Raw genomic sequence first — 20,476 nt, forward strand, 5'->3', positions numbered from 1 at the left:
CAATTTAATAACACATGATTCAGGATTGTGATTCAACTGCAAAATGAAAGAATTAGTGAAATAAAAGTACTGTATCAGGATACGAATCGTATCACATATATATACCAAATTTCATGATAAATTGTGAAAAAAAATTCTGAATAATGGCCTTAAAAGGATTTTCATTTTCTTGAACAAATTCAGGTGTGATAAATTAGTATTGTTACTGATAATTGGTGGGAACAAGTATATGAAATTTCAACTTGATTGTTCCAGTGGTTTATCAGCAAAAGAAAGAATCAGAACCTTTTAACATTTAGTGAGAAATAAGAAAATGGTCTTGATGCAATGTCCATATCAAGGTAAAACATTAAAATATCGCAAAAATGTCGAATGTTTCAGCATCGTCAGTTGAGGTAAATTTATAAATACCTGAATTCCATTTTCCCTCCTAAGCTCCTCAGCATTTAGTGCTGAGCAATTGACTGTGTGGTACGCCAGTTCACTGGCTGCTGCAAGGAGTGGAGCAGACTTAGAGAACAGCTGATCATCAGATGTCTCCATTTTGATCGTCTTAATTAGCATTGGGTAGCCAGCATACTTGTAAGGTTCCAGGTCTGGAAAAAAACATCATTTTTCTCATTGTGCAAATGAAGTCTATAATACAGTAAAATCCTTTTAAGTTTATGCTCAATATGCTGCTCAGGTTATTGTATCATTTGGATGAAATACTCAATATTATACCAGAGAGCTATCTGACCATGCAACACCTTAAACACTTGCATACCTGAAAGAGTGAAAACAGCACACAAACATTGTGACCTTTGAACTTGTTTAATAATCACTGACTTGGCAAGTTATCGCACTATGTATGATTTTACATACGACAGACCTACAACTGTTTATGGCAATTTTAACTTAAATTCATCAATATTTGTTGAAGCTGATGAGTGTTCTCAATCAGTTCAAACCTAACTCAAATGAGAAGCCCTTTGACATGTTTAATATTATCTGATTTGGGGCTTTTGCATGGCCAGTTCCTCAAATTATGACAGTACAGTGAATCTGTAAAAATAACATTCAGACTTTTGTAGATCTCTGTCAATGTTGACCAATATAAAAGTCCTGCATTTACTTTAATTGATAATTATCACCACAATTAAAACAATAGCTGTCGTTGTTGACAATTTTTTTCATACTACCTCTACTACATTATCGCCATAAATCTTGTACTTTGTCTGTAATCACACAAAAACTAAACTTCCAGATTTTCAACAGAAATCGAACAATAGTTATCATTGCAAATAATTCTAAGAATACTACCACTAACATATCTTTGCCATAAATCCTGTATTTTGGCTTAATTTCACACTAACTAAAATGTTCAGATTTTCAACAGACGTCCTCTTCACTGTCAATCACACACAATTAGTTGTTTCCAATATAGCACAAAAGCAACCCAAGCTATGACGTCCATAATGGCGGGAACCTCACTTCTTTCCAACTTCTAACTAATAGAGGTTGATGAATGGGGTGGATGGGTGGGAGTACTTCTGATGTAATAGAAGTAGTATTCTTAGAATTATTAACAATGAATCATCGACCTCTATTACATCTTTGCCAGAATATACCACAGGGACGTGTTGCGATCTGCCTCCAGTAGCTCCCTGTGTAATTGACAGTAATCCTCTTCTGGAAACCATTTAATCACTGATTCTAATCTTGACTCGAGATAATTTCCTCTAAAATTCCTTGTCATTTCTGGTCTATTTCTACTAAATGATGTCATTTCTTGTTAAAATTGGATTTGTGACACTGTTTCTGGCGCTGACGTCACTTCTGGTTCGGACATCACTTCCGGTTTGTCACTTCCCTTTTATTGGCTAATAATGTCTCTTATAGTCTATTTCTACCAAAAGACTTCATTTCCTGATAAGATGGATCTTGTACTGATATTTTCAGTGCAGACGTCACTTCCGGTTCTATCTTTAGGGGTCAAACTCACTTCCGGTCATCTGCACTTAGTAATCAAGGAACTCCTAATCCATCCTAAACCTAATAGACCACCACTTCACCCCATCCCCCACCCACTCCCTTTTTTTCAATAGAAAGGGGAAACTATTGGTGGATGATAGTCGTTTGACCCTGCAACAATGGGCCTAAGGGAATATATGCCCTCCAGGTCCAGCTGCACGTCACGCAAGAAAAAACTGGTGAAGGTGTTTTGTGAGGCCCACTGACAGCTAGACACTACTTGTTCCATGAAGTGAGACTCATGGCTTGGGTTCTGATTTCGTGAGCTGAGCAGGATCCAAGAAGGGAAAGGAAATTCTGTGCCTGCGTATAACTCGCTGCAATGGTAGCCTTAGGCCAGCCTGCTATTGTAGCCTTGGTGGTGTACTTGTTGGTATGAGGCTTGCAGGATATAAATAGTCTCCTTCGATGGCGTCTATGTGGCGTCTGTGTGGCGTCTATGTGGGCCGAGAGATAGAATTTGGGAGCTCTGATGAGACATAAAAATCTGTCAGGGTGATCCACTGTCGGCCCCGAGGCAGGAATTGTATAGTGTCTATAGCCCAACAGCCCCATGGTGGTAGATTGATTTTTGGCTACAAAACCTGGGAGCGATCTTAGAGTGACTGAGGTCCAATGTTGATCATGGGTGAGACTAGAATAGTCCAAGGCATGGAGTTCTGAAACTCTAGCTGCTGTTGCCATGGCTAGTAGGAAGGATACTTTCCTGGATTTTTGTAGTAAGGTGGCCTTAGCCATGGGCTCGTAAGGTGCAGTTAAAAGTGCCAATAACACAACAGATAGATTCCACTTTGGGAAGATACCAGGTGTGCAAACATCTTCTAGTAGAAAGGATCTCATTAGTCTGTTTTGAATGGGATGGTTTCCAATAGAGAGTCTGTCATTTTGAAGTACAGAGTGAAGTGCCGATCTGTAACCTTCTATCGTCCCATGTCGGAACTTTTTGTCCTGACTTAGATGTGGTAGGAAGTCAGCTACCATAGGGATGGATATTGTATCAGTTATAATCCCTTGTCATCTTTTCCACTGGATGAACTTATCCCATCTGTTGTCATATATAAGGGAGGATGAAGGTCTCCAAGATCATGCCACAGTTTCCTAGGCAAGCTCAGAGTGCCCAGATGTCTGCATCCTGTCCATGATAATTTTCAGGCTGTTAGATGTAGCCTGGGTGGGTTGTCCTGGAAATGTTTGACTTGGGCTGTGTAAGAGATCTCAATGATTAGGTTCTTCCATTAATAGACTTAATAATCTGGGGAACCCCGCTCTGCTGGGCCAGAATGGTGCTATCAAGATTATCGTGCAATCCGTTTTCTCCACCTTGTAGAGCAGAGGCCATGGTGGGAATGCGTATGCAAATAGACCCGCCAATCCATCGACAGTGCATCGATCTGGTGAGCCATTGGATCGGGAACTGGACTGACATAAACCAGAAGTTGATGGTTCTGGAAGGTGGCAAAGATATGTAGGTGCGGTGTGTCCCATAAGGTGGTTATCCAAGCAAAGATCTGGGGATGTAAGGTTCATTCTGTTGCCACTATTCTCCTCAGGGGGGAAAGGCTGTTTGCAAGGATGTTCAGTTTCCTGGGAATATGTCTTGCTTCCATCTGGCAACTGAATGAGCCTGCTAAGGCAAACAATGGTGTAGTCTCCATCATGAGAGAACTGGATCTGGTTTCTCCTTGTTTCTGAATGTATGCCACTATTGTGGTGTTTTCCGTGGCTATGAGGATGGACGATTAGGAGAGACGTATTTTCCATGCCAGGATGGTGTAATAGATGGCCTTCATTTCCTTGCAGTTGATATGTAGGATCCTCTCTCCGGTGATCATTGTGCCGTGAGATCGTCCATATTGGCTCCTCATCCCGAATCTGACGAGTCTGTAAATAGATTGTGTTCAGGCGTCGGAGAAGTCAGAGGAATGCCTTTCATCACATGCTCTCTGTGAGTCCACCAATGCAGGTCCTTTAATAGGTTGGGAGGTAACTGAGTCTTCGTAATAAGTTGGGAAGTAACTGAGTTTATATGAGGGATTGTAGTGAGTTTCATCCATGTCTTTAGAGTATGTAACATCAACTTTCCTCTGAAGGTCACATCCTGTAGAGACGTTAGGTTGCCTAGAAGAGACATCCACCACCTTAGAGACCTGCTGGATTTCCATGACTAGGGTGTATGGGGACGTGAAGATAGGCATCTTGGAGGTCAAGACTGAGCCAATCTCCTGTCCTCCAAGTCGACCGCAACTTCCGTACAGATTCTATCTGGAACTTTGGAGGAGGTACCAGGATTTTTTTGTTGAGGATCTTTAAGTCGACAATCATCCTCATGTTGGCCGGATTCTTTTTCAGAACCAGGAATACCGGAAAATAAAATCCTTTGGTCTTGTTGGTCTCTGATAGTTTCCGAATGGCTCGCTTCTTTAGTAGCTGACGGCCAGATCTGCTGCCGCTAGCTTGGCTACGACTAGAGGAAATCTGTGTCCAATGGCTGAGACTTCAGGATTTGTATGGTTTGTATCCATGAGACCCAGCGGTCAGGCGTAATCTGTTTCCAATTGTAGGCGTATGACAATAGACACCCTCCCACTGGCCCTGGAGTCAGCATTATGTTTCAAGACGGTAGGTGTAAATCGCAGTCCATAGACATACCAGGTCGAAAGGGTCTATAACGCTGGATAGGGTGGCAAAGACGTCAGAATCTGCGTTCATCTCTGCCCCTGGATCTGCCCCTGAATCTGCCTCGGGGATAGGATCCTCGTTTCTTGTTATTGGACTGATGAAAAGACTTCTGAGAAGACAGACACTTGTCGTACCTCCAACTCAGTTGGAACGAATGTTCCCCGGAGGAGACAAAGTTCTTCTTAGGTGGCTGTTCATATGACGAGTCCTTCTGATCCATAGGAATGCTTCTGGGTATAGGAAGATCCATGTGCCTTGCCAGCCAGGTTGATAGTTGATGCTTGAAATCGTTCAGTTATATCCTGTCTGACCTCGTCTAAGGCATGTCCCAATTTCCTGTTGAACGTCTTGGGAGCAGATATTGGTTGTGACATTATCAAACTCTTTGTTTGGTTGGAAACAGCTCTTGACTGAATTTTTGCTAGTAGTTGTTGACGCTGAACCCAGAGTAGCTGTGAAGACATCCAGACTAGGGTGGTGAGTAAGTCTTCCTGCATTCTGACTATGGTGTCTAGCAGGCTGTGGATGAGTCAAATTTGATTCGTCCAAATATTCATCCGTTATGCCGTCATATGATGTCTGCAACGGTGGAATGATGTGTCTAATTCCGGCGACAAAACCAGTCAATATAAGCACCAATGTGCATTGAATGTCTGGAGGCCATAGACAGGTCCTTGATCCGTGAAGCAGGTAACGTGACATTACCGTATATGACCGCAGATAAGCCAACCCCGTAGATGAGCCGAGGTATTAACCATTGAAATATGAAAGAACATGATATGACCCGTAGATAAGCCAAACCAGGAAGTGAGAGGAAAAGATTGTTTGTTTGTTTGTTGTTTAACACTCGGCAATATTACAGCTGTATGATGGTGGTCTGTAAGTAATCAAGTCTGGACCAGACAATCAAGTGATTGATATCATGAGCATCTATCCACACAATTGGGATACAATGACATGCATTAACCAAGTCAGCATGCCTGACCACCCTATCCTGTTAGTTGTCTCTTACGACAAGCATAGTCGCCTTTCACTGCAAGCATGGGTTGCTGAAGACCAATGTTGTTTGAAGAGTTGTTCTATCAAGTTCAAAGAGAACACAGGAGATGATTCATTGGCCGGTGGTAGAGGCGCTGCGATGGAGTCAGAGGCAAAGTCACTTTTCTTTTTAGCTGCTTCTCATCTTCTAGCTTTAGTCAAAGCTTCAGCTAGCTTGGTGAAGGCTTTCTTAGATAGAGTTGATCACTGGTCGCATCTTGCCTCATCTGTGCATTTTGCCTCTCTGCACTTCCAACAGTTGTTATCATAAAATGACCACACTTCTTGCAACCAGGAGTAGAGGGAGTCTCCATTACCACCTCACACCAGCCTTATACTTACATGAGTACGATCATCACTACAATTAGCAGCTCTTAATATGACTTAATATATATTAAGAAAACCATAAAACAATCTTTGATTAAATGTGACTAAACCAAGTGCTAGATTGTTACAACGATAACAATAGGTTGAGGTTCTCGCCATTATGCACGTCATACCTTGGGTTGCTATAGTGCTATATTGGGAACAACTAATTGTGTGTGATTGACCGTGAAGAGGATGTCTGTTGAAAATCTGAAAACTTTAGGTAGTGTGACTGAAGCCAAAAATACAGGATTTATGGCAAAGATGTAAGTGAGGTAGTGGATTCGCAAGAATTGTCCTCTTTACTGTCATCCATACATAACTAGTTGTTATGTTACAGCAGCTGTTCTGTACACAAAGGCAGGAAAATCCTCACTTCTTTCCAAACTTCAATCAAATAGAGACAGATGATTGGGGAGGTTGGAGCACTTTGAGTATTCTGAGGATTATTGACAATGATGATTCATGTTTTAATAATTATTACAAATCCTCTACCTCTACTAGTTCATTGCCAAAATATACCAGGGATAAAAGGCGGGTCTACCTCCAGTATACTCCCTGTATAGTTGATAGCAAATCCAGTAAATTCTTATTATACTATCTATGAGATGACTTCCAATTATTTACCTCCAAATTACTTGAAAATCGCAGCAGAATAATCAGTAATATGTGGTAACTTCCCTTGAATTACCATTATATTGCTGATATTTTATTAATGATCACCTTTAAACCTTTCTAAAACATCATTTTGCTAATTAATTTTGAATCAGACAACACTTCCAGTCGTTCCCCTTCAGCTTTTGATGTAGTTTCAGTTTAATGTTGCCTGTTCCTTCCTTTGACTTCATTTCCAGTTCTTTTTGATTTCTTTGATGACATCACTTCCAGTTTACATGTTGTCATTGATGATGTCTTTTCCAGTTATGATGTCACTCCTGGTCTCATTTCTCTTCTGATTGTGACATCACTTCTGTTGTTAATTTCTAACTGAATTGATACATGGAATTCCTTACTATATGTTTCACTCAGAAGATAATGAATAAAAAGTGGAAGTGCTATCTGTAGCAGCTGGCAAAATCCTCGATCAGCTTCCCCGCCCCTTTTTTTTCCATAGTTGGGAGGAAAACTAAAGCCTGACAAAAGACTGAGCTGTAACAGCCTAGCAAGTATATGCCCTGAAGGGCTTCTGTATGTCTTTCAAGTAAAAGCTAGTAATGGTGTTGTGTGAAATCCATTGATATCCTGCAACAGCTTGTTCTACAGAAACCGAAGTCCATGACGATAGGCTGGTAGCCAGAGCTCGAATCTAGGCAGAACATGAGGCTAGAATACATGGGGAATCCTGTGCTTGTCATTAGCTTGAGGCTATGGTGGACGTAGCCATTCCTCAACAGTAGCTTTGTCGGAATGGCTCTTTCATGATAAAAAAAGTCTCTTCAGACAGCATCAACAAGGGTCCCTTGCAGCCAGATAGAATATCAAAGTATGTATAGGACATACTAAGGTTGAGCTACAAAATGTCCAAGTGCAGGGATGGAGTAATGTCTAAGACCTAGGGGACCATAGTAGTAGACTGGTTCTTATGAAGAAAGCGTAACGTGATAGACTTCCAATCTTTATCATGAGTGAAGTTCGAATAGTCCAAGGCATGAATTCAGAGACTCTAGTGGCAGTCGCCATGGCTAATAGAAAGGCAGCTTTCTTAGATTTTTGGAGCAATGTAGCATTTGCATCAGGAACATCCTAGGGGTGTGAAGTCTTCAAGAAGAAAACGCAAGGTGGTACATGGAAAGAGCTATCCCATGAATGCTCACATGGTCTCTTAGATAAGAAAAATGAACAATGAGCCTTGACAGCAAGCTTAATGTTGGAAACTTAGAATCACTCGGACGTATCCTGTCTGACCTTGTCCATAACTTACCAAGTTGGTTGTTAAATCCTTGGGGCTATATATCGACTTGGCCTGAGTTGAGACAGCCTTGGAACGGACTTGTGCCAAAAGTCATTGCATCCACCGGAAAAGGGAGGAAGTCCAAACATGTGTAGAGAGTAGTTTCTCTTGCATGCGCACAACAGAATCCAGGAGACAGTGGATGAGGCCGACCTGATCCATGCATATCGATAAAGGCATGTCTCGATGAGCATCATCATCATAGGAGGGATAGCATGGTGAACACCAGCCACAAATCAATTCGGATATCCTGGGAGTATTTGTTTGCCATGGATAAGTCTTGAATAGCAGGTAAGAAGAGCTTCATATTAGGATTCTTTACCAGTTTAAGAAAATCCTCATCCACAACTGTTGAATCCGGGAATGATGAGTCATGTGTTTGATATAACTTTCTCTTCAAAATGAGTAGAGGAAGTCTGTTGTCAAGACAGAGTTTCCTGAATTTATCTGGCAAGTGATCAACAAGAATACAGCATTATTACTATCCCCCGCCGTAGGGCACATTAGAATTTTGTTTGTTTGTATAGTTGTGAATAACATGGAAGTTAATGTTAACTATGAAAAAAAAGAGTCCTTTACATCCTAAGAAAAGAGGATGGCTTTATGTCATGAGAAAATCTGATTTTCGAACTCAGTCTTGATAAGTATCTCTTAGATTGGTTTGCAAAGTTTCATTCATGTAACTTATTTTATTGTTTCTGAGCAAACTTTCCCCATTGCAGACAAAATGCACTAAATAGAAAAAAAATACATTGATCAAGGGCCGTAACTGTGTATGCACAAAATCTAAAAACATGTAGCAAGGGATGTAACTCTGCCAAAAAAATAATTTCAGCACTAATTTTGAAACTCAGTCTTGACAAGTATCTCGTATATAAGCATGCAAACTTTCCTACATGGAATTTCTGAGAAAAATTAAAAAGCACAGAACCCAGGCTATAACTCAGGACACCAATTTACAAAGTCATTTATGATTATGACCAGTAAGATCAGAGAGAAAATTTCATTTCTCTAACTTCAACAGTTTTTGAGAAAAAATTTCCCCATTCAGAAGCGAACAGATAGATGGACAGACAGAAAGACAGATGGACAGATGAACTCTGTTCCTATAGTAACCTTCTGGGTATAGCTTGGCCACGGAAGAGTCTGGCAAACTTTGAAAGACAAGACAGGTTTTGGGCAGCCTGCATATTGAGGCATCTAAGGAAGAGCCATCTGGTCCATACGGGGTTGAAGTGATGGAATAAAGTGGTATAGTGCTTCAAGCAAATCTACAAAAGATAGAGTCTGAATCCCCTCAGCGGTGAGGTATCGGTTGGGGTAATAATCATCCCCATATTCCTGAACAGAGTTCAAGTTGGTAGGAGAGCCCAAAGTGAGAGCCATGTGGATGCTGATAGTTCAGGTATTCAAGAGGTGTTCCCTTTGCTGGTTGTCATCTAACAGTGTCCACGACGAGAGGTGTCCGTGCGGCGGTCATGTGAAAGACTAGACGATAACCCTAAGGCCGGGGAGCACGTGCAGGAACCGCACTGTGGCCTTGATGATCCTTTAACCATAGAGAAACCTGTGTGATATGAGCAGTATTCCAAATGGCGAGCTTCTGACGGTTGATCCATATGGTCCAGAAGATTACTTTCTTCTTGGCCACTTCATTCCTTGCTGATGGATTTGGAGCGCTTGGAAACAGTCTTCTTACATAAAGAGTACAGAGTTTGTATCATTTCTCCACAGTGCAGTTGACATCTCTGCATTTCTTTTATAGGCATTTAGAAGTTGGAGTACTAAGTAAGGATAAGAATTTATGGATGAACAACTTCTTTACTACAATTAAGAGCGACGTTTCGGTGTAGGTTTCACTTGCTTGATAACGGTGTTGGAACAGGAAGCATGAGGGTTTTTGATACCATGAAGTGGAACAAACGCCAAACACCAACTAATACTCACATAAAATGTGACCCAAATAAAAAACCAAATAAATTACTTTCAACAGTATGAATAGTAATAATACACAGCGGACAAGAATTAGTGTGACTACATAACCATGTGCCAGAGGGGAGCAACTATATAGGAGATGTTGACTCTAGCACATACAGGAAAGAAGCGACGTTTTCCCTGCCTTTGCACACAGGAGAGCTGTTAGCTGATAGTGCTATTGAGAGAACTAGTTATGTATAGTTGACAGTGAAGAGGACTGAAATCTGAAAGTTTAGTTTTAGTGTGATTGCAGTCAAAATACAGGATTTATGTCAATGATGGAATAGAGGATTTGTAAGAATGATTTTAATCCAGACTTCATTCAACCTGGATTCTGGATTGAAATTGAGGGGCCTAAGAACCAATTGATCATGTAATTGATGCTCCCCAATCAAGACTAACATTTTACGAACGTCACTTACACATCTAGTAAGCAGTTCTCATCAATCAATCAGCTGCTGTATATTAAGGGGGTATTGCCAAAATATTACGCTAACTTGGGCAACAACGCCTTACAATGTTTGGAGGTTGACCTGACCCGTCTCATATAAATATTCATGTAGCATATTACACCATTCCTGCCATTTTCTTTATACAACTGAGATCACAGGTCAAGCTAGCAGGAGGGATTTAAATGCTATTATTAATCTCATTTACTTTCTTTTCCTATCAATATAACCATCTAAGATAAACATAACAGACAGACAGATGATAGTGAATCATGCCTCAGACTCAGTTGGACCTGCAGTCCTTTGGTGGGCAAATAAAAGAAACATCATAATCATGTTTTTGTTTACTTTCAATCTAAAGTGTATCCACATGCTTTGTAAACATTACAATGAAAGTAACATTCAGATTATTTGTATGGAAGTAGGCCCAGGCCATTAATACACCTCAGTCTCCTAGAGGTTGAACTAATCACAGCCCCTACCAGAATATTAGATAAATAAATAATGAACCTTACCTTCTCTGTACCTACTGAAGAGAATGGACTGGGCCTTGAGTATCAGCACTATGTTCTGAGGGTCAGGTCCCTCTTTCACTTTAGATTTACTACACAAGAATTCATAAGCTTTGTTCACTCGTTCAAAGACATCCTGAAAATACACAAATAATAGAAACTATAACGCATAAAGTTGTGCCACTATGACTTAAAATGTTAACAAAGGTTGCCACTTCATACAATTGTTGTTTTGAATGTTGCATGAATATTTTACTATCTTTGAGTTATATGTCAGTTTCCACTAAATTATAGGTTGCATCGACACCTAACAGTGCATGTGTTATAAATTTTATGTATACAAGACAGCAAGGTTAATACTTCTTGATACGACTCATCAGGTCAGTGATCAAGTTCATAAGAAAAAAACTGTATTGGTTACATTTCTTCCTTAAGTATTAAAGTTATCGCTAAACTTGGAAATTACTTCATACTGAAGATAGGATAACTACTTACATGAAAAGGTTTGGGTCAAGATGTGAGATAACAAGGTGTGATGATGGGGCTACTCCTGTATTTGCACGTGCTGTTACATTTCTAGAATTTATTGTCCCTATCATTCAAATAATATTTTGACTCTCTTCTGAAAACAGGTTGTTGAGAAGGCTGAACTCTTCTATTTGTCTTGCTATTTTAATGACATAGTACATGTTGGTTTGATGAAGTTTCAACCTTATAATGGTGACAAACATCCAGGCTCAGCAAGGTGGAAGCAAATATGGGTTGAAGGAAAAAATAGTAACATCATCAATGTCAACATTCTTTCAGAACAATAGTCCATATAATGTAACACCTCTTTGAACAGCATTCCATTCTTTTCATAAGAATATCTAAGGAAATCCGGATGTGATACAGGTCTAAGCATAATAAATGCTTACCATATAATAATGGTGAAACCATAACATGGCTACGATGTTGCCAAATCAAGGAACATAATCAGGGCAAATCTGCAGCTCAAACCCAGGATCATAGGTTTTTGGCTTTGTACAGAAGAATTCAGTGCACTACACGACTGGGCCAATTGTGCCTCTTTGCAGAACATATAGTGCAATGTACTACATATAGTTTTGCAACATTGTCTACCGCACTGAAGTTGAATGCTAGTCCTGACACATACACCTTTAACAAACTTGAATCTACTTACAGCAATGAACATTCATTCTAAGTTTCAGCTTTCTAAGCATTGTAGTTCTTAAAGAACTTGTGAAATTTGATTTGTATAATATTTATGACAAACAAAACTAAAGACGAAATAAAAATTATTTGAACAAAATATCATTCGAAGGAACATGCATGCTAAACTTCAACTTGATCAGTAGAGGAGTTTCCCAGAAGATGTTTACAGAGCAAAGAGGTACTTCCAGGGCATTGTAAAAGTGTATGGGTTGAATCAAGGCCAAAATTCAATAATATTGCAAAAACCTTGAACATTTATGTGAAATCCCTCCATTAACTCTACATACCATACTTGCCATATTAAGTGCACAACTCCAATAATGTTTTTAAGTGCTCCTGACTTAAGTCTACATTTTCTTGTGTACATGACAGCAATTTTTTTACAAAAAAGGTATAGAAGTGCCAGGTAACTAATATAAAAAAAAATTGAAGTTTCCTCAATGTTTATTTCTCTACTGCTCAGTTTCTGAAAATATATTTAACTTGTTATTTATTACTTTGAATATGCATTTCCCCTTTGTAAATATTTTTAGCACCCAGGTCTCTTATGGCAAATACGGGGCACCAAATGTCCATTGAAAGCTGATCTAGTTATGGCAATTAATGGGTTTCTCAATATGTCTGCCATGGCGGTTTGGAGCCTCTTGAACAGATTCAACATTGCCTGGAACATGTATGTCATTTTTCAAATTTATTTGTCCAGCGGTAGCCGAGATATTTACAGATGCAGCTGTGGATAATGATGGCCATTGGACAAATAGGCCAGGACATATACCTAATAAAGTAGTCTAGTCATTCCAATACTTACTCGTCCCTCAGGATTTTTGTCTGGATGGTATTTTTGGGCTAACTTAAAGTAGGCCTTTCTGATTTTAGCCTCCTCATGCCTGAAATGAAAATCAATTTGGCATTAAAATGAGAAAGATTGGAATATAAATCTGAACAAGATTTCAAGAAGTTCAACTATACTGGAAGAACTAGAATTTTCGAGTACCGGTACTTGAATTCATTACATACTATTGACAATTTCAAGTTTGATGGAAACACCTTTGATGAAATACAGTTGGTCTACTTAACCTCAAACCAGGTCTCCAGTTAACATACTGAGGAACCTGAATACATCTCTGGTCTAATGACGTGTCTTGTAGTCACGGCCTGGAAGGTCCCATGGCTCAAACCACTAACCAAACCAAAAATTCTCATTCCATCAAAACAAATCGACAGAGTAATCACTAAACTCCAAACAGGACACACCAACCTAAATAACCACCTAAAAAAAATAAAAAAACATACTACAGGTAACTGACCACACTGCAAACAACTAGAAACCCCAGAACACGCACTCATCCACTGCACACACTACCTAACACATCGAACCGCATTACAAACCACCCTCAATCTAAACAAGGCTCTCACTCTAGAAGCAATACTAAACCCACAAAATAAACTAGAAAACTTCAAGGCCTTAGGCGTATTCTTAATCAAAGCGGAACTAATAAAACGCATCTAAAAACACTATAATCCACCAAATCAAAATTACATAAACACACAAACATCCACCATACCCAGCTCCCTTAGTTCTCCTCCCCTACCCCATCGGCATCTATTCAAAATCTCAAAATTCCCAAATTCTATATAAGCATCCCCTAAAGCCCCATCTTGGGTTGCACAGACCACTTTCGCCCCTTTCGGAAACACCTTAAATGGCCTGGCCGGGCCCGTGTGCGAAATACGCATCAGTCGGAAAGCGCACGTTAAATCTCCAAAGTAAGTAAGTAAGTAATAAACCTCCAGTCACGTCACTCTATTGTTCTCATTTGGGTTTCAATCTCATAAACAGGGACGTTATAATATCCCCGGGGTATTTGCTGTATAATATGTTATAACATCCCTGGGATTTTATACAATATCCCAGGGATTTTATTAACACAACTTCCGTTTAGATTGTAACATATGAACACAAGGTAACGAAATGTAAAATCAATGACAAATGTTTTCTGAATATTCCTGAGGATCGAACACGCACCCTTCGTATCTGTAGCCCAGTGAGTGTACCACTAGGCTACAGATACACTGATATATCACAATGCTTTTAAGAATGTCTTTTTTGAGCACTATAAGCCAGCAACAGATATTTTATGCACGTTTCCTTAGGTTCATGGAAAGTATGTTAAAAACAAAAATATGTTGATAAAGTTTCTTTTTTCAGTTTATAAGTTACATAAAACACTTCCCTCATGTTTTTATGAAATTTAAACCCTTAATTCCTGGGTTATAAATATCATAAAAACCCTCAGATGTGCTTCATCCTACATATAGCACATGTTATCCAGATACTTCCTGCTCAAGTGCGATAAGTCATATTCTCTTTTAAATAAGATGGTTGTGAGTGTTATTGAATGGAAGCTGCTGATATCCCAGGCCCTCCTGACAGCCACTGGAAGCTTATTCCATAGAGCAGCGGCAGCTCTGCTACAGGTTCTGTTTCCATACGTTGTTGTTCAGGTTGGCGGCACCACCATCTGTTGTGGGCATGTACATTGTAATGCTCGAAAAACCAATGCAGTTCTTCAAGGACTGGTGTTATATGTTCACACATTCAACTTTGTATGATAAGCCTGGCAGCTGTATTCTGATAGCTTTTCCTGATGAATTTGCTGAATGCCATGCAGGAGACTGTTGCAATAGTATAATCTTGACCTGACAAATTCAAGGACTAAGCATTTGACAGAGTATTTGTTCACATATCCACTGATTTGCGTGATGCTCCTTATCTTATAGTATGCACTTTTGCAGATGCTATTCAAATGGTTTCTCAAACTGAATGTTGAATCAGTGATCATGCCTAGGTTTCTTGTGCAACTGCTTGGCTGAACAATACTGTCCCCAACCCACATACTGGAAAGTTGGATCTTGGGCTACATGATGATCAACTGATGATCAACTGATGATCAAACTTTCAGCTTTGTCATCATTCAGTTTTAGATAGTTTGACATCATCCAACTTTTGATATCAAGGCTGGCTTTGAATGTCTGGAATGTTTCACAAACTGATGATGGTGACAATGGTTTGAATCCTGGAAAGGACTGGGTATCATCAGCATACAGATGAAAACAGAGCGCCTGAGATATTGCAACTCATCGGGTGTATATATAGCGAAAAGTATTGGGACAAGAACAGATCACTGTGGCACTCCAAATTTCAGATTGCTCCTATCTGAAATGACTTCATCCATAATCACTGACTGGTGGCATCCTTTGAGATATGATGTGAACCATGATAGAGCCTCACCAGTAACACCCACCTCTGTAACCAGTGTCATGAGAAAAGTTCAGTGGTCTGTTGTGTTATGTATGCTGCTGACAGATCAAGAGGACAAGAACTGCTGCTCCCTTGGTATCAACAGCATGAAGTAGGTCAATATGCACACATAGCAGTTTGTGTGCAGTGACCTGTCTGGTAAGTCGATTGCAGGACATCTCCCAGATTGTTGTCATGCATGTGTCATGCAGTCTAGCCGATTCTACTTGCTCATTCAACATGAAAAGGAAGGATAGATTTGAGACTGGGTGACAGTTCTTAAACAGTTCTTGATTGAAGATTGATAATACACGCATACAATTAGATTTGATGTTTAAATTTTCCCAATGCAATGACAAAACCGGGAATAGAATGTCAGCAAATCTGGTTTTAAACAAAGTTCATTGTATATGAATATCTGACCCTTTTTATTCAAAATCTTTCAAATTCTTTCTTTGAAACAAACCCTGGTTAATTTGTTTTTGCTTGTTCGTTGTTTAACGCCGCACTCAGCAATATTCCAGCTATACGACGGCGGTCTGTAAATAATTGAGTCGATCTGGACCAGACAATCCAGTGATTGACATCATGGCCATATCACATCGATCCACGCAATTGGGATACAATGACAACTGCATCAACCAAGTCAGCAAGCCTGACCACCCGATCCCGTTAGTCGCCTCTTACGACAAGCATAGTCGCATGCTTTACTGCAAGCATGGGTTGCTGAAGACCTTTTGTACTCCGGATCTTCGCTGGTGAACCCAAGTTGACAGAGAATTGAAACATGCATCATATATGCCATATTTTGAACTGTTACACATCATATTTGTTGTACTTTTACTATTATGTGTAAGCATCAAAGAATAGTTATTGTGTATAACTTCAAGAATACCACCTCCATTACATCATAGACAATCCCTGTTTTGGCTGTCAATCACACCTTTAACCTTTTCATGACATATACCAAAGGAATTCCCCTTATTTAATCTATTTGTTTTAACTAAAGTACAAAAGATTTTACTGTAGAGCATATGCACATATGCACATATGCACATATGTCTTAATTTATAGAACTTTCTTCGTGTTTGGGAACAGATGGAAGTCTGGACGCATATCATGAGTACTGAAGGAGTTCAAAGCCACACTCGTGGATTGTAGCCATGGCCGTGACTGATTTCTGCACTAGCACATTATCCTGATGGAAGAGCGAGCCTTTTCACAACTTCCAAAATCCTGTGGCCTTAGTTTCATCCCATAATTGCCTCAAAAGTGCAGCATAATAATTTGACCATTATTTTGTGCATGCTCCTAAGATAAAAAACAATTTGAGCTTATTTCTAATTTTCATGTGATTTTTAGAAATATGTATACTGAATATTTCAAGTGAAAATCATCTTGATGAAATGTTTTTTGACAATTACCTTTTAAAGATGTAATGTTTGGGTTATTTTTAATAATAACAACTAGGTAATCAGTGAAAAAAATTGGTTTGGTTTAAAAATAAATAAAGATATGTTATCAATTTTACCATAACACATGGTGGAAGAGCACACTTTTTCGCATGTTCCGTTTATTTTCTGGCCTCTTTGAAGATAGTCCACCATGATGACACCCTCGGCATAACATTTCCAGCTGATGGGACAGTCTTTGCCTTCTTTAGTTAGATTATCAAAGACAGGGGCGTAATGTGATTTTGAAGCTTTTGGAACCCTAAAGAGCTGATATTTTCTTCATTGCCAAAACTTCTGGGATAATGGAATGTGTTCTCTCCTGGGAAATGCCTACTGAACTAGCAATAGGACACTCCATCATTTGCTAGTTGGTCATCATGATATGGATTCTCTGGATCATTCCCGGTGTTGCTGATGTCGCAGGCTTTTCAGGACGGATTTATCTTCAAGGCTCTCTCTGCTGCCCATCTCTTAATAGTAATCTTGAGTGGTACTCATCATACCTCTTTATGAATGTCTTTTGGCGAAAAGCCCTTTTTCTGCAAGCACCTGGTCACGGCACATTCCTCGATTATTTATATATTCCAATGGTCACAGACCCCTGATTATTTCCTGAATTGTCACAGGAAAACAATTGGCTCAAACTGACTCAAGACTTTGAAGATATTGGTCTGTATCAAGTAATGTCCACACCAAAACATTTAATTTTATACAATTCCTTCAATGTGAGGCTCAGAACCAATCAGTCAACCCTTGTAATATTCACATTGATCCCTTAACACAGAACTCCAAATCTCCCACTTCATGTGTTGGCAGTTTCAGTCACCTTTACTGGATCCCATATTTTTCTTTCATCATAGAGTTTCTTGTATATATAGAGGATATTTCATGAAAGGGGGGAAGGAGATGAAAGAAACATGATATTTCACTTGACACATGGAATATGCTATTTATCATGTCCTTTTTGTGAAGTTGTCTACCGAAATTTTTGTGGTTGTTGTTTCATTACACATGTAAAACCTTGAAACGTAAATTCTCCCTACCCTACACACAGGGACACCACCCCTTGTAATTGCTTAAAAGTAGTTCAGAGTCTGAAAAATCTTTAAAAATATAAACAAAAGTCTAAAAATATATTTAGGGTCACGAAAATTCTTAACCATACATTTGAATAAGATTATATAGAAAATCAACTTTAAAAAAATAATCTTGAAAGCTACGAGACTGCTGTTGGAAGCAAAAGAAATACACACTGGTCAAGTAACAAAAATGGCGCTTTGCGAAATGAACAGTCTCGTGAAATTTGCAGTTAATAACGACACATTTATGACAGAATAACAAGGGCAAGAAACAATATTAACTCCATTACTGAACATCTGTCCTTATTTTGCCTTGTCAATGTGGAACTAACGTCAAAAGGACGTCAGTTTGTGTCCGGGGTAGACACTTACTGTAAAGGTAGATAATTTGAGGGGAGTAACTCTTGTATGACAATAGTTCGATCAAAGTGTTATGTTCACTGCAGTGAAATATCAAGAGTTAAGTTCGATTCAATAAAAATATCACTTTTCTCAACTTAAGAATATTCAATCTTTCACACTGAAGTATATAATAAATATTTACTTGTATAAAGCAAACTTGTATATACAGCATGCCATCGACTCCATGTTGTCACTTCCTACTTAGAACTGTACACTAACCCCTTGCACATAGGAATATGTAAATAATCTTATCAACGTCATGTATGTCTGTAACCAACGTATTCACTGCCGTTATTAGCTCTGTGAAACCTCAGAAAAAGATTTTAAATTTTCCTCTTTTTGAAGCTTTTGACACAAGAAAGAAGTGACGTTTTCTCATCTGGCATCTGTTACTTACTTAAGACAGCTGTTGAAAATCTGAAGATCTTATAGTGATGACAAAATTAGTGGCACTGATGTTTTGTATTTGCAAGAAGTAAGCAAACTTTCACTATATTTTGAAAAAAAAGATTGCAGAGTAACTGCCATGAATTGTTTTGATTTTTAATATTTCAAATCTCTTGAACAAATTAAGGTGTCATCTTTGGTGAAAATAGGCATGTAAAGTTTCTTTGGTCCAGTAGAGAAGATGTTTCAAGATAACTCAGGTTACCAATAATTTTGGCCACAATTAAATTAATTTTGATTCAAGGATAGTTCAACTGATAGATATAGAGTAACATATGATGGATGTGAGCTCTACCTGTCAACAAACCAACTAATGAAGCTGCTCTGACATCAACACATGATACCAAAATAATATTCTTTGTCTTACCCTCCAACTCCCTTTTGAAGATTGAGAACCTCATAAGCTTCATCATTTGACATAGTGGGAGGTTTCTTCTCAACCTCTTTCTTCCATGCATCCAAAATATTCTTCAGGAGTCGAACCTGCATGAAACAATATAGCATTTTTAAGTTAGCATGGACATTCCTTCCACATATCCTACAAAAATAAAATCAAGGCGATAAAGGTTTCCAGGCTTGAAGCAAATGGTGCCACAACCCCTGTTGCTCACCAGTGAGCTGATGGTATGTGTAGTGAAATTTTTAGCCATCAAGTGGGGACAGTGTTGCTATTAATTGGCTTTGTGATGTAGTCTGTTTGATGTGAAAGGACATTGTAATGTTCCTCAGAAAACCATTGTTATGGTACCAATAATTCACGTACCATTATCACATTAATTATGGTAAAGTAGTTTCTTGGATGCTTAACATGTAATTTTCAAAATATTGTAAACAAGTTGAGTGCAGATGATGGTACCTGTTTAATCTTAATGCCATTATTAACTCTGAACCCTATTGTCCCGTGTTACAAGACCTACCAAATCAGCAGCTTCCTGGGCCATTTGGTGAATACTATACATGGACATTTCATTTTCTAAAAATGTTAATGGACTAGCGGAGTTAACATGTACTTGCAGCAGCAGCCCCATCATATATGTACATATTATGTACCTCCAGACACTGACCTAAACCAAAACAACTTATTACTCTCAAACAATGACCCAAATCTGAAGATTATATACAGTTAAATGTGCAACAGTAACTGGCAATGAGTGATCTACCACAGCCTTCTATTTGGTGACCACCTCAAAACGCATTAACTGCTGTACTTTCTTGTGCATTCTCCATTATTTGACAGAAGGCATTACACATTTGTTCACATGCAGAGATTAAGATTACCATGTTTCTTTTCTCCATGTTGCTTTCACAACATATGTAAAGAAGTAAGGATAAGAATTTAAGGATGAACAACTTCTTTATTACAATTAAGAGCGACGTTTCGGTGTAGGTTCATACACCGTTATCAAGCAAGTGGTATACAGAGTGAGGTTGGCAAGTATATATATAAGAAGGAGGCAATGTTTATACAGTAGAGTAGATATTGTTATACTGGAGTAGAGAAGCCTGTATACACAAGGGTAGTGATGACTATCATGGGTGAAGTCAGTGACATAAACAAAGGATGAAGCCAGTAATATAAACAATGGGATTATG

The 20,476-nt window shown here is 39.0% G+C and overlaps 1 protein-coding gene across 2 annotated transcripts in view; it reads right to left on the reverse strand.

Moving 5' to 3' along the window:
* LOC139463733 (dnaJ homolog subfamily C member 13-like) overlaps positions 1–20,476 on the reverse strand; it is a 510,967-nt gene that overhangs the window by 181,090 nt on the left and 309,401 nt on the right. For both annotated transcript variants that reach the window (XM_071244983.1, XM_071244982.1), the window contains exons 35-38: positions 19,251–19,366; positions 13,009–13,087; positions 10,989–11,121; positions 412–596 (exon numbers count right to left, since the gene is read on the reverse strand). In XM_071244983.1, coding sequence (XP_071101084.1) covers positions 412–596; positions 10,989–11,121; positions 13,009–13,087; positions 19,251–19,366 — 513 coding nt within the window. The remainder of the gene's footprint in view (positions 1–411; positions 597–10,988; positions 11,122–13,008; positions 13,088–19,250; positions 19,367–20,476) is intronic.

This window comes from Haliotis cracherodii, unplaced genomic scaffold, assembly GCF_022045235.1.
Source record: "Haliotis cracherodii isolate W230 unplaced genomic scaffold, xgHalCrac1.p SCAF_16, whole genome shotgun sequence".
NCBI lineage: Eukaryota > Metazoa > Mollusca > Gastropoda > Lepetellida > Haliotidae > Haliotis > Haliotis cracherodii.